The 15,747-nt window shown below is 35.1% G+C and overlaps 1 protein-coding gene across 1 annotated transcript in view; it reads right to left on the reverse strand.

The window, feature by feature from the left end:
• The window catches only part of eRF3 (eukaryotic translation release factor 3), a 252,916-nt gene that overhangs the window by 61,291 nt on the left and 175,878 nt on the right, over positions 1-15,747 (reverse strand). The window contains exons 5-6 of the mRNA XM_067126266.1: positions 11,561-11,758; positions 10,536-10,814 (exon numbers count right to left, since the gene is read on the reverse strand). Of these exons, the coding sequence (XP_066982367.1) occupies positions 10,536-10,814; positions 11,561-11,758 (477 nt within the window). The remainder of the gene's footprint in view (positions 1-10,535; positions 10,815-11,560; positions 11,759-15,747) is intronic.

Here is a 15,747-nt window from a genome sequence, read left to right on the forward strand (position 1 = left end):
CATGAATGTGAGACTTGACTAGAAGTGCGTCCTCTTCACTGATGTGTCTGTGCGCCTCTAGAATGAGTTCCTTGACGAAGAAAGCAAGGGCATTTTTGGATAAAGGTCTGGTTGGGTCTTTCACTGAACACCAGAGGTTAGAGGAATCTCCTCTGATGTTGGCAGTTCTGGCAAAGTAAGCCTTGATAGCTCTAACAGGGCACAAAAAAGCCTCTAATTCTTGAGGGCCGGAGAGGTTTTGAATAATAAAGGATTGAGGCCAAGGATTGGAAGGAGACTCATTCTTGGCCAAAAAATTCAAGGTGAAAGAACAAACAACATTACCTTAATATGATATTAAAAATACAACGGCTATTCCGAACAATGGATTCGAGACACAAGGCTGCATACAGAATTTGAAATGACTTGCTTAACCTTCCCTAATTCCTAGCTACTTCACTGGAATAGTTGGATGACGCTAAACAATAAAAATTATACTTAATCTAGACTTCGTAAAAGCAAAATGCTTGGTTGTTTATGGTGGCGGAAGGGTGAGACAAGGGAAATGGAAATTCAAGGAAAGATACGAGTAACTCGACGAAGTTTTGAATGAAAATTCCAGACTTACCGTTATACGAAGGTTGCTGCGCATCAACGGACGATCAGAAATTCTGGGATGAATTCGCCACTTCACTAGTAACATAGACTATAGACAAAGAATAAGGAGCCGAAACGCATAGGGCATGCGTCTGTGACGGCAGTCTGGTTCTCTCTGCTTGACCTCTTTGGGGTCAGATACAGGCGCAGCGCCCATGCCCTCAGGGTCTGAAATCTTGTCAAAACATCCGTCGAGCAGAAAAGAAAAAAAAACTTAAGGCCACCTATCATAAGGTTGAATATGGAAATTTTTCCCGTGGGGTTAAGTCCCTAATGCTACCTATCCTTGCTATGAATGAACGTTAAAAAAGTTTGAATGGTCTACGCGAACCCTGCTGGACAAAGACTTTTCCCTGTCTTTGTCAGTCTGATATTACTACAAATAAATGCATCGGGGGCGAACGGCAGAAATATTTATAAAAAAAAAAAATATATATATATATATATATATATATATATATATATATATATATATATATATATATATATATATATATATATATATATATACAGTAATACTGATCTTACACGATTTGAGTTGGCTTAATTCACACACATAATACCTAACTTTTCACTGAACCTAACTAATGGGCATACGTGATTTTTTCACGGACACACGAAATTCTCGAGATACCCTGCAGAAGTGGGTGTTTAATTTTTAAGTAATTTACAAGTTTTCATGCTTTTATGTGTAAAATCTGTATGAAAAAATGCATTTCATTCTTTTATGTGTAAAATCTGTATGAAAAATGCATTTCATGCTTCTATGTGTAAAATCTGTATGAAAAATGCATTTGATGTTTTAATGTGCAAAATCTCTTTGAAAAATGCATTTCATGCTTTCATGTGTAAAATCTCTATGAAAAACGCATTTCATGCTTTCATTTGTACAATCTGTATCGAAAATGTATTATTTTTATTTTTGTACATGCATAAATATGATGCAAAGGTAATTTCAACACATTCACTTAGTGTACTTTTACAAGATGTGATACCCATTTGCAAAGTTACTGCACTTTTCAAAGATGATACCCCTGCAGAAAATGCTTGTTTAATGTTTGAAGTACATTTATAAGTTTTCATGCTTTTAACTGTAAAATCGATATGGAAAATTTATATTTATATTTCTGTACATAAATATCATACAAGTATTATGTCCATTTGCAAAGTCTTTGTCACAAGGACTTTACATGACCTTGAGATGAGGTTGTTCAGTCGCACTCATTTGATAAAATGAATTCTTTAATGTAATATCAGAGATGTAACTAAGAGTTGCATAAGTGTCATTCTTTGAAAATTACTCTGTTCACCTCAGAGAAAAGTGCTGGTGCAATCTGTATGTGCATGTAATTACAGCACGTTCAGTTGGTGTACTTTTACAAAATGTGATACCCTGCATTTTTCAAAGATGATACCCCTGTAGAAAGTGTGTATAATTTTTAAGTTTTCGTGTTTTTAGGTGTAAAATCAGAATGGAAAATTTGTATTTATATATTTGCGCATAAATACGATACAAAAGCAGTACAGTACTTTATTACAGTATCTCTCTCTCTCTCTCTCATTCGTAGTTAGCGCTCAAACATACGTTTACAACTTATTCTCTTTACATCATTACCTGTACAGTATATAATTTTAAACTGATTGAATTTTACCTGTACTGTACTACCTTCTACGAACATTATGTACATGTTTTCGATGTTTTATGGAATTGTACTTTGACTGTGATGTTTTGCCTAGTGATGCAAAGAAAACGGCTTTTACTCTAAGTGACAAAGAAAACGGCATCCCATGAATTAGGGGTAACATTAGTATACGTACACACCTACTATAAATGCGCTATTATGAAACTGTGCAGTACTCAATTTTTATGTCAACCATTTACTGTACAGTATTCCTTTTTTAAGGGTAATAAGCTAAATTCTAAATAAAATTACACTAACTTTAGTTCATTTAAAAGTTAGCTTAATACTTTCGGAGCATGATTAGTACTTAAACTCTGGAAATAAACATTTATTATCATTTTTAAAGACCATGCCAAACTTACGCGAAAATTCACCTTGCACAAGGGGCTCCGGAACCTAACCTCCGTAATTTCAAGGTATGACTGTGTATGTATGTATGTATATATATATATATATATATATATATATATATATATATATATATATATATATATATATATATGACAAATATTTTCTGTTAAAACAAAAATCCATCTAGTGGACGGAGCCCCTGAAAACAACAAAAGATAGAAAGTTATTGCTATACTTCAGACCAAACTGTCTCCTCTACTGGCAATTATATGAATGAAGTAAGGAATACAGACAGTCGGTATTTATACCAAGAAATCCAGATGTCACCCGTTACATCACTACACTTGATAGCTTCTTAATCTTAATCACTGGTTGGAGAAAGATTTTATCAATAATATCTGAGTCCCATGATCATTTTGATAGATTCAGCGTATGTCTTTGTTTAATCAGGGCTGACTCCACCATCTGGCTTTTGAACTGACAACTGCTGCTGTGAATTATAAGAGACGCATTCCAGTTTATCCTGTGGTTATGGTTATTTATATGGTTAAAAATAACCGAGCTCTGTTGGCCATACCGTACTGACCTTTTATGTTGTATTAATCTCTGGGGGAGTGATTTACCAGTAAAACCGATATATGATTTGTCACAGTTGAGGCAAGGTATTTTATAAACCAGTGCCTTTGGGGACTGGCTTTTGTTGGACGTTAATCAGGGATTTGGCTAAGGTATTTGGAAAGGTAAAAGCATAAGGGTTAGAATTTCCAAGAGTCTGTGTCAGTGTCTTAATCCTGTCCAGGTGTGGGATTTAAATTTTATTGTTGGGTGTCTTTCTAGTCTTGTTTTGCAGGATGATACAAAATATATATATATATATATATATATATATATATATATATATATATATATATATATATATATATATATATATAATATATATATACAGTAATACAGTAATTTTTTTCGTTCTCACGATTCGCAGACTCACGTATTCATGGATTTCTCTCTGGAACGTATCTACACATTATTTGTGGAAAATTCGCCAATTCCTGGTATTTTTCACTGAGAAATATTCATTAAATAATGTATTTTCATCTCATTTTCAAGAGTAAATGCACTTTTTGTGATAAAGCTATTAAAATACTCCGGTACTGCTCGAGTTACGATAATTCACCTTACGATAATTCAATTTTGCAATGGAGTAAGCAATTAATAACAATACGACAATATTATTTATAAAATATTTTTAAATTTCGTGCGGGTGCAGGCAGCAGTGTAATCAGGCAGTGAGAGAGACCAAATTACAATAGACAACTTTTCCTCCATCTCTTTATCCCGTCTTCTAGTTAAAAAAAAGTGAAAGAGAATGATAAAAGTGTTGTTAGTAACATTATACTCTTCTGTAAATGCGTACAGCCATAAACAACCAACCAACAAACTGTTGCTTTGCTTATAACCGAATCGGATAACAACAGCAGTTTACCTGGTATTTCAACCATCGTATGGTAATAAACAATTACCATACGTTATGGCACAAATGATGTTCAGTAGAATAGGACATATATTTTTACATTGTACCCTTATTCAGTATGGATAAAAGATCGGCAAGGAAATATACTGCTAAATTTAAGCTGCAAGTTGTAGGTGAAGCTGAGAAAATGTTCAAGCTGCTAATGACTATACTGTAAATTATCATGCATCGGCAACATGGATGAAACTCGATCGTAATTAAAATGGGAGAGAAAGTATTTTAAAGAAAACTACTGGGCATGAAAGAACACATTACTGTTATGTTTACGCCGATAAACGATAAATATGTAAAGCTTGTATTATGATGAAATCAAGTGAAAATAGCGAAAGGAATCTTGAATATTTTTTTACACAAAACAAACGCCCCAAAATGGCCATTGTCATCTACTAACGAAAATAATATATAAATTAATTTCACAACGAGACGTATTTTAACTATATTTCGACTTAAAAACACTTGCCCAAATATAAATAAAATATCTAGAGATACATTTACGCTAACTAGAAGGATGAAAAGCGCTCTGAACTGCATTAAACACAGCAAAATAAACGCGGCGTAAATTTCCAAACCAAAACGATCACTATGATCACAATTTATAATACGAAAGCAATATAAGAATATATACAATATTATTGGATACAGTGAATTAAGGCATAACATTTTGAAAGATCCATGGAAAACAAGCATATTCGTTATGTTGACGTTTGTATAATACAATACGTGAATATAGAGGAGAGTATAATGTAGGCTATGCTACCGTGTATGTAAACAATATACCATATTGTAGGCTAAGCTAATTCTTGTCTGTTATTCAATTTCTCTTGTATTGAATTATCATAAGTCACTTCCCAATAACCTCCAGAATTAGCTGATATTAATAATTACTATACTGTGTATGTAAAGAGTATATTTTATAGTGTAGGCTAGGCTGCCATATATGTATACAGTACCTGGCACCAAATACCCTAGTGTAGGCTAAGCAATGTTTGAGATACAGTTTGGTATTTCTTACGCTTTTTCCAACTATGGTTTTTTTTTTTTTTTTTTTTTGAACCTAATCCCATCGTAAGTAGGATAATAACTGTATAAGCATTTTCAGTTTGTTTTGTGTGTTTGAACTATCAAAATGGGCAGTTCTGAGTGTTTTTAGAAGGGTTCTAAGCATTCACTGGTTTAGCTGTTCATGGGGGGGTGTGACGCATCCCCCTCGAGTACAGGTGGTTTACTGTATATATATATATATACATACATTATATATATAAATATATATATATATATATATATATATTATATATATAATATATATATATATATATATATATATATAATATATATATATATATATATATATATATATATATATATATATATATATATATATATATATATAATATATATATATAAATTTTATTGTACAGAATACAGAAAAAATTTTTATTCAAAAATAACTGGATTATTTTTCTACATATCCTCCATTGAAGTCCATACGCTTCTATAGATTGTGACCATCTCTGCAATCTTCCCTGCAATACCTTAGAAATTCCCATTAAACCAGTTTAAAACCTATTTCTTGATGGCATCCAGCGACTCAAAATCAAATATTTTTAAGTGTTTTTAAGTGTCTGGAGTAGGAAAATGTCCGAAAAAGCAAGATCAGAACTGTAATGAAGGTGTGGAATGAACCGGAGAGTTTTTGTAATGGAACAGGATCCCATGGTGCAACTTCTCCTTTTTCCTGGCTATTGCATTCTTCAGATTTTGCAAGACTCCCTCATAATAGTTTCCTGAAATAGCCTTTACCCTTGAAGGAAATGGACAAGTATTAAACTGTCTGAATCCAAAAAATGGTTGCCATAACCTTCTGATCTGACTTCTCAGACTTGAACTTTACTGTTCCAGCAGATTTTATTTGTAACTACTGCTTAGACTGAATCTTAGATTCTGGGTCAAATTGAAAAATCTGTTTCATCTCCAGTTACGATTGTCTAAACAAAAATTTTTTTTTTTTCTTCAACCTTTGTTAAAAGCACTATAGAGAGGTCAGCTTTTTGGTTCAACTGGTCCTCACACGATGCTTTGGGGGACCAGCAAGCTGACTGCTTATCGAAACCAAGATTTGCTTTCAGGATTGAAAATGGGGAGTTGATTCAAGCATGCCCTACCTTGTAGAAACTCAAAGAACTGCTGTATATTGCTAATGAGATGGCAGAACTTTTGGCTCAAGTCTTTGTGAGCAAATAACGGTGGATCCTTGGTGTTCCCTCAGTCACACTTTCTGGAGTGTAAGTCATGTTCACTGGCCCTTGGATCTAGAGAAGTCACAACTTTACTACTGGACCTTGAAGTTATGATGGCATACACACTAACAAAATTTTCCCCATCTTTTTTAAATTGACTGTTGATTTCGCTGCTCCTTAAGATTACCACTATTTTCAGAAGATTATTTGGGCTTGCAAGTTTTCCTTCTGTTTGGAGGAAGAAAACATGACACGGACACATAGGTGTAGCATCAAACTATGCACATACCTTGAAAACTGGATAGCTATGAGATTGGCAACTTCACACTAATCACCCAACACCAGAGCTTCTAGCAGATAAAATCCTCTATCAAGCAATTTCTTCAAAAGTTGCCCTCTTCACCACCAACTCATTAAGCACTTAATTTCCAAAGGCAAGTTATTCCTTAGTAGTCTACTCCAGTCCCAACGCCTCCAACTCAGCATGGTTTGTCAACAGACTCAAAGTCCAATCCCTATTTACATGACAGATGTGCAAGAATCTTTGGTGGCAAAAAGACGACTTATAACGTACATTCCTCTGATTCTTCTTTCAGTTAATTTTTGGTTCAAAGGAACCTCAAACCAAGGATAAATTGTGCATTTCTTCTACTTTCAGACAATTGAAACTTTGATACAATACACTGAAGGATAAAAAAAACAAAAATAACTTCATGTAGGTAAAATAATGAACAGAAATTACAAAGAGAAAATTTTGCACTTCCCTCCCCAAAAAAATATGGCAAAAGAAAAACTTCTTGTGATTATCTTCATCTTCTATCCATAGCACACCCAGATAAACTACCTACTCGTTGCAATGCAAAAGTGCTCTCCCTCTCTCTCTCTCTCTAAATGGTGAAAGTATAGAATGAAAATTTAAAACTATACAAATAAACATGTTACATATGTATGAAAAAATTCAGGAACACTAACCAAAAAATGACTCTCATCTTGGCTGTTGGTTTGTGCCTTTGTTTTTTTTTTTTTTTTGTGTCATAAATATGCAAAGGACTTAAATTTGGATGCTATCTACATCAGTCATCAGAAATCAAAAGGACCTACCATGAGATCAAGCTCCCTTTCCAATCCTAACCTTGAAAACTGCCTTCCTCCCCCTTTTCACTTCTGCTAAATTTGTTAGTGAGATCTACAATATCTCCAGCTAGTAAGCACTCCATGAAATGAGATTTCATAAGTTTGTCTTTTACACTAGAGGTGGTGGCAAAGACTCCAACCTCTTCTCTCTCTTGACAAGCTAAAAATGATCTTCATCCAGTCGGTGGCATTACTCTTTACCTGCATACGACAAAGGCTTTTATGGAAGACTCATATAATGCCACTGCTGACAGGATATGTAAAGAAACAGCTTACTAAGAATCCAGTCTCCTGACTGACGCGAGTCCTCTTAGGAGCAATTAGAATGTTCTGGGGTGCAAGCATCTCTGCAATAGCTTTTGGTTAATGAGATCAGAGCACTTACTTTCTCCGTAACCTTTAAAGTGAAATCTTGGGGTGTTTTCATTGCAAGCATCTGGAGGTGCCAATACTCTTTTGATACTTTTTTATATGCACCATTACTCTGATTTTAAGAATTCCTCTCAAGTCAAGTAGTGGCAGCAGCTCAAGTCTTAGCTGCTTTGGTTGGCAATAAGGGTTCAAGGGAATCATCATCATCTCTATTTCTATTTTTCTTTGGCATCCTACTAGGCATAGAACCTATGGATCCATGGCTCCTATGCCCCACAAGCAAGGTAAACACTCATTAACTTCAATGAAACTCTGAGAACACTGGGTTGTAATGGTTTTTTTCCCCAGAAATCCATTCAGTTCCTTAAGGGTCTTCCTTACAATCAGGGTGCCCACAGTTCAGCTCCCCACAAAAGTTGTTATGCAGGCTATTCAAAAGCAATGGTTTTGAGATGAAAAAAACAAAAGTTTTAAATATTTTTCAACACATTAACTTTACAGTCCACTTCCCAACTCCACTGTTCCTTCATAGCTGTTTTAGTCACAAATGAAGTAAAGCAGTTACCTACTAGACACATACGGTAACCACATCGGTATGCACTCAGCAACTAAGAGCACCAGCTTTTTTTTCTCATTTCATACAACACATGGAAAGGCTATGTATAAATAATTGTTTGTACTAAAATATAAATATCTGATAAATCAAAAATTGTCAACATGGATTAACCAGGCCATAATTATAAACTAATAACTCAGGATTCAAGTTGAATATAAATTATTTCAATTTCTAAATGTACTGTAATAGGCTAATCTTAATCATAATAAGATGGACTACATAAATAAAAGTTGCTACTTCATCTGAGCAGACATCTTACAACAAATAAAATTGAAGTGTGTGTGTGTGTACATTTACCACTTGACCTTTTTACTCTTGGACTACCCATTAGTGATATTATTCATAACTTCAGCTGGTAGTGTAAAGCATAAGGCAATTTTATGCACTGGAAATCACCGAGTTGTTGGTGTTGAACCTTTTTAGTTCCAGTTTCCATCCATCTGATCTAGTTTGGTAACTACTTAAGGTAAATCTTAACTGTTCCAATTAACTAACCTGTTAATTGCCACTTTCTAGAGAGCACAATTATTGAGTTCTAGCCCTCTCTGATATCGAAGGTGTCTTGACTAATATGACTAATATTGGTTTGGTTACTGCTTCCAACCTTATTTCTTTCCCATTGAATGCCAACATAATAAATAGGGGTCTAACTAAGGAACTCTACAAGGTTAGCACTGTCTTCTCTTCCCTAATAATAAATTACCTCTTTATGTTTCATATTATTCTCTGAGCTTTCATTTCAACTTTAGTAAACTGCTTGTAAATTTCTAGGTTACTAGTGATACTGATGTGTAGATCTCTCTAAATAACTTCTGTCATTCTTGTTTTTGTACTCTGTGTATGAAGTTGCAATTACTTAAGGTGAAAAACAGCTGACCACTTACTAAGCATTCACCCATTTCCTCATTGCTTATTTATGCCTTGTCAGCAATGATATCCATTTTTGTGTCATCTGCAACCTTGGTTATTTTAATAGTAAGTCTCAAGTCTGGATCATTTATCTAGGTAATGAAAAGTTACAGACAAAGCACAACACCCTGCAGCACTCCACTTGATTCATTCTGCAAACAGAGGATGCCTTACTAATGACAACTCTACTTAGCTAATCTATCCTAATCTCCCACTTCATCTTTTAGTTCTTCGCTGGGTGAGCGGGTTTCGTTCTCAGCTACCACTCTGTTGGTAGCGAGTTCGAATCTCTGACCGGCCAGTGAAGAACAAGAGGAATTTGTTTCTGGTGACAGAAATTCATTTCTCGCTATAATGTGGTTCAGATTCCACAATAAGCTGTAGGTCCCGTTGCTAGGTAACCAATTGGTTCTTAGCCACGTAAAAGTAAATCTTATCCTTCGGGCCAGCCCTAGGAGAGCTTTTTCTCATCTATTAAGACCTTGACTCTACTTTTATCAATAACCTTTCATGTGGCACCTTGCCCAAAAATGTGTGCCTACAACTCTGCTTTTATCCCAAAAATGTGTGCCTATTGCTCTGCTTTTATCAAATATTAAACATCTCATGGGGAGTCAAAAAGGTTGATTGTGCATGTCTTTCATCACAAATCCATACAGGCTACCTAGAACTTAGCAAGTTTGATTCTAGCTGTTTCACTATGTTGTCTGCTATGATAGGTTCCACTACTTTACCATGAACCTGAACTCTTCTTGAATATTAGCACAATATTTTACAATTTTAAATCTTCACAGCTTTGCTCAAGTGTTTTGTAAATGTCACGGAGATGAAGAGCAATTTCTCCTTTTTATTTGATCATCCTTGACTGGAATCCATCTCTTCTTTTGACCGCCTTTACTTGGCTTATTCCCTATCTTATTTTGGAATTAATCACTTGTGTACAAACTGGCAAAAAGTATTCATCCAACAAACCTGCCATATCTACAGTACATCACTACTAACACCACTGGTATCTTTACCTGAGAATCACTAAAAATCAACCCAAGACAGAACAATTTTTTTCTTACCTTATTAGGCATTACCAAGATGCTGTCCCCCTTTTTACAACCTCCACTCTCCACCTTGCCTATTACAATGGTTCCTCTGTCATTATAGCGATCAACAACTGGCATCATGAAAGGTCCAGTGATGTTTCTATTTAAGGGTGGTAACTGATTGATATATGGAATAAAAGCAGGACCCTTAAACCATGGACATAATGAGTCTTCTATGGGCTCTCTGAGGTTTGCGCCTGTTAGGCCTGAGCAGGGCATAAACATTATATCTTTACTGGGATTGAAGCCAACCTGTAGTGGTGATACAAATGAATTCTTAATATGCTGCAAGAATTACAAATAACATAACACAGAGCTCTCTGCAATATCATTAGGACCCGCACAATAAAAACTTTAATATCACATGGAGCATTACATTGTATTATTTTTATTTTTTTACAATTTTAATTCGTTTACCAGGGCCATTAACAAAATATCCTTGGCTTCCCAATTTTACCACTAGCATCCAGTCATGAGAAATGCTATTATCACCAGTTACAAATCAGATAAAGTTCATAACTGTGATAAACACAATGCAGTAACAGACGCATCATCAGCAATTTAAATACAATGTCTATTCACTGGTATAATTAGAATACGATTAAACTGCTTTTGCTTAAATATTCAATAATATAATCATAAATTTCCCATGTAACATGACTACAGCTTATTAAAATTTCATAAAACCATTATCAGTTGGAAATTTAAAAAATATATTCATGAGAAAATCAATGTTAACTACCATTAACAGCAACAAAAACCTTAAATTTCATAGTAAGAAATAAAACTTTCCATAAAAGAGTAATGCACTCAAAGAGTTAATTACAAAACTGGGCAAAAGAACGTAAGGTCCTATTAAAAGCCACTGACAAAATCTGTTGGCGCAATACTGGACTCCATACAGGTATTTACTTCAAGAATAAAATTATCAACTATCACAGTCCACTTAAATCACACAACTAACACAGATACACCTACAAATCACCCAAAATACATACCTTCTTTAAATATGGTACCAATTTATCCTTGCATTCATTATATCTAACTTCTGACCATTGCACTGTTGAGTCATCCATTTTATTTATCAAAACAATGAGGTGTTTGACTCCTGCAGTCTTTGCTAACATAGCGTGTTCTCTGGTCTGGCCACCTCTTTCAAATCCAGTTTCAAATTCACCTTTTCTTGCAGATATTACCTGAAATAAAAATACTGGTTTAAGCACAATCCATTCTTCTCCCCAAAAATGGGGAATTTGATCCTATTACATTGACTCTACTGAAGACAACTCTCTTCACCTCAAATGTGCCTTTACATCACAGTTACAACTAATTTCATTTTGTTAATGTAGGAATACATTAATGTAGATAAACAAAAATCTTCACTTCTTAATATCATAACTGAATTTGTGACTCTCACTCAATATATATAGAATAAAACTTTCATGGTAAAATACCATTTATTACGTTTTTAATGACCTACGATCACGAAAACAAAAATGAGTGGCTTCTACAATAAAATATTTTTAAATAATCCCATTATTTATAAATACCCTTATTCTATGCAAAATGGATGCAGGCACACTCTTGGAAATCATGGGTGTTTCCACAGGTAATGTATCTGCAATGGATTTACAGCCCCAAGAAAGATTATGAGGGATAAAACCACGAGGATAAGGACGAATGCCCTAGATCCCTCAGAAACGAGGTTCCAGCAAATCAACCCCAAGGGATTTGAGTAACATCATCTATGTACAATCTACCATAAGTAATCTGACAGCATTATGAGGGATGGAACATGAAGAGGATAAGGATGAATGACCCAGATCCCATACAAATGAAAAGTACATGACCTTATGCACTGATAGGTCCTAACAGATAAAAACCTAGGATCTGAGTTACATTAAATCCTTTAGGAGTGTGATGACTGCTGAATTTCAAGGAATTATCTAATTTTAGTTATTAACAGTTTTCACCTGTTTTTTTATGTATCAACATATCCTGAAGCATTAATGATAAAAATATTATTTTATTGGTTTATTGACAATTTTGTTCATCACTTGTTATGGCACTGTGAACCACAAAATGTAAAAAACCTTATAAAAACAAGTCTGTATGATTCATTCTGAATTGGATGAAGGGAGTTGTATGTACACTGTTTCTGGCTGTTTTATACGTAAACAAATATCTTGAAGTGTTATTGCTACAAAAAATAAATGTTTAGTTCATCGCTTGTACTCCACTGTGAATGACAAATTGTAAAAAACGTAAAAACGTCTGTGTAACTACTCCTGGATAGGATCAACTGAGTTATAGACTGTTTTACATTTAAATAAACATATCTTAAAGAATTATTGCTAAAATAGACAATTGTTTAGATTGGTTCATGGACAATTTTGTGCATTGCCTGTACAGCACTGTGAACGACAAATTGTAAAAATACATGTAAAAAGTGTCAAAATAACTGGTACAAAAATATTTGTCACCCACTGAAATATCCCACTCTCTCTAGTGATAGCATCATAGAGAAAACAGCTTATAATGATATCAGGTTAACTTGCTCTGGATGTCCCGATTCTCTCAAGATTCTTGAAAGTCCCAAAAATATTTTTTGTTTGACTGTTTTCTCATAATTTACTTTTTTCAAAACTAAATGCTTCTTTCTCCAAGAAGACTGAACCAAGTTCAATGAAACTTACATAGAGTGTAAGTTTTATATCTTTATTTTGTTGTCAGGAAAATCATTTTTTAGTGCAACTTTTTTTTTTATATATTTTTGAAGTGGTCATGATTTTTTTCAACTGCAAAAAAATATTAACCTAACAAGTCAAATTTCTAAATTTCCCCACAACAGATTTTTCATTATTAGTCATAGAATAAGCGGTAAAAAATTGAAGTAATTCCCTTCAATCATAAGGTAGAAACAGTCTACTTTATAATGGGGCACTGATGGCATAGGTGTGGCCCTTAAGGACTATGGCCAAATTCCATCGTAAATCATGATAAGATTTGAAATTTCCAGCTCAAAAGATTGAAAACCTCTTCCAAATTCAAATCATGAACAATACTCCAGTTGGCATGGTGCAGAACTAAATGCAACATAAAGCAATATCCTAAGATCACTGGGACAAAATGTTTTGCTGACCAGGATACCAGAAGAACTTTATCAGGATATCTATAGTGGTATTGGTGATGGATAACCCTCTGGACAAACATCAAGATCTATAAATTGACCACTGTTATTGATACAGTCCTACTGGAGGGCCTTCTAGACTTAAGGATTGCTTCCCTGGCCACACAACAAACCCTCTACCTTGCAATGGATGGTTGACAATCTCCATGTGGTCAGAAGAAGCATGTACAAATTTGCTGGGATCTTTTCATATAAGACTGTCTGAAAAGATCTTTTCCTGAATGGCAGAAGACGAGGAACATCTCCCACCAAGAGACGAAGTTTGGGAAACCATTCCCGTTGGGGCCACCAAGGAGCCATCAAATTCAGTGTGTTCTGCGAAGCTTGCTACTTGTTGAGTATTTTCCTCAAAACAGCAAAAAGAGGTAAAGCATAAAAGTCTAGATTTGACCACTCTTGAAGAAAGGCATCAACTGCCCATGTCTAAGGATCCTGGCATGGAGGGCAGTATTATTATTATTAAAATAGTTTTACCAAGCCACTGAGCTGATTATCAGCTCTCACAGGGCTGGCCCACAGGATTTGTTTTTACACAGATTGATGTCTGGGTATCCCCAAAGGCTCCACACTTTTGGCACATCTGTGGAAGAAGAGATGGAAGACCTTGCCCTTTCCTGCAGAGTTGATTTGCACTAACTTTGTTTCTCCATGGGACAGAATGAGGTAAACAAATGATGTTCCTGGACTCTGGCAAAAGGAGAAGGAGAAGGGCAGTTTCTTTGCTAGCCTGAACACACCTCAATGTGTGTCTCCTTGCCTACTCATGAAAGAACGAGAGGCTGAACTGTCAGAAAACACTGCAGTCACCTCATCTCTCACTAGATTTTCCACTAGAGTATGGCCACTGCAAACTGCCAAAAGTTCTACATTGTTTACAAGCAGCTTGCTCTCCTTTACAGTCTAAATCCCTAACATCAAATATTTCTCAGAATGGCTCCTCATCTGCCTGCGAGACATCAAAGGACAATGTCGGAAAAAAAACAAAAAGAGAGTCAATCTTCATCCCCAAATAAACAATTCACTGGATCACAAATGCATAGATTCGTTGATACTGGACAAAATGCCTGAGGCTAGACATAGAATATAATCTTTCACTTCAATATTGCCTGAAACAAATTGGAGAAAACTTACCAATTATGAAAATACAGGAGAACTCTGATACAAGCAGATGACTCCATCCTGCTAAAGATAACACAACACAGGCAAATACTTGTGGTGCCATACTATGACCAAAACACACTGCTTTGAATTAGACCTTACCTTAGAAGACAAAGCATAGACAGTTCTTCAACTGAGAAAGTACCAGGATGTGGAAGTATGTGTCCTATATTTTGACTGAAATCATCCATTTGTCCTTCCCAATGGCTGCCAGGAACAAAGTGAATGACTCCTTCACAAAAGGGAGTAAAATGAACATACTTGTTGGGACTGGAAATGTCCAATACTGGCTCCAGCCCCCTCAGAGGTCTTGGGAACAAGAAAATCGGTGGTTTTACCTCAAGTGACTAGATGAAATATTGGCTTGATGGCCTCGTTGAGTATCAACTGTCTGATCTCCCCTTCCTAAGTGCAGAACTTTTCTAAGTAAAGAGTAGGGAAATAAAAAAAAAAGTACCATGTGTCCTTCCCTACTCCAAATTCTTCTTTAAGCTTTGCCAGACACTTCAGAAACTCTGTACAAAACCTTCAGAGGTTTTGTACTTGACCTAAAAGTTCAAAACATCAGTTATCCTTGAAATCAATTTTTTCACTTACAAAGTGAGCCTTGATCATTTACTGAAGCAGAACTCGAGAGCAGTTTGTGACAATCAGTCAACAACTTTCATACAAAAAAGGTTGTAGGGGCAAGACCCTAAAGGGAAGGCTTCACCTTCTTATTATTAAAACAGCTTAATAAAACCACTGAGCTGACTATTAGCTCTCATAGGGCTGGCCCAAAGGATTTGGATGAAATAGCAGGTCTAGGCTAGAAGCCTAGTACTGGGACCATGTAGG

This window comes from Macrobrachium rosenbergii, chromosome 3, assembly GCF_040412425.1.
Source record: "Macrobrachium rosenbergii isolate ZJJX-2024 chromosome 3, ASM4041242v1, whole genome shotgun sequence".
Taxonomy (NCBI): Eukaryota; Metazoa; Arthropoda; class Malacostraca; order Decapoda; family Palaemonidae; genus Macrobrachium; species Macrobrachium rosenbergii.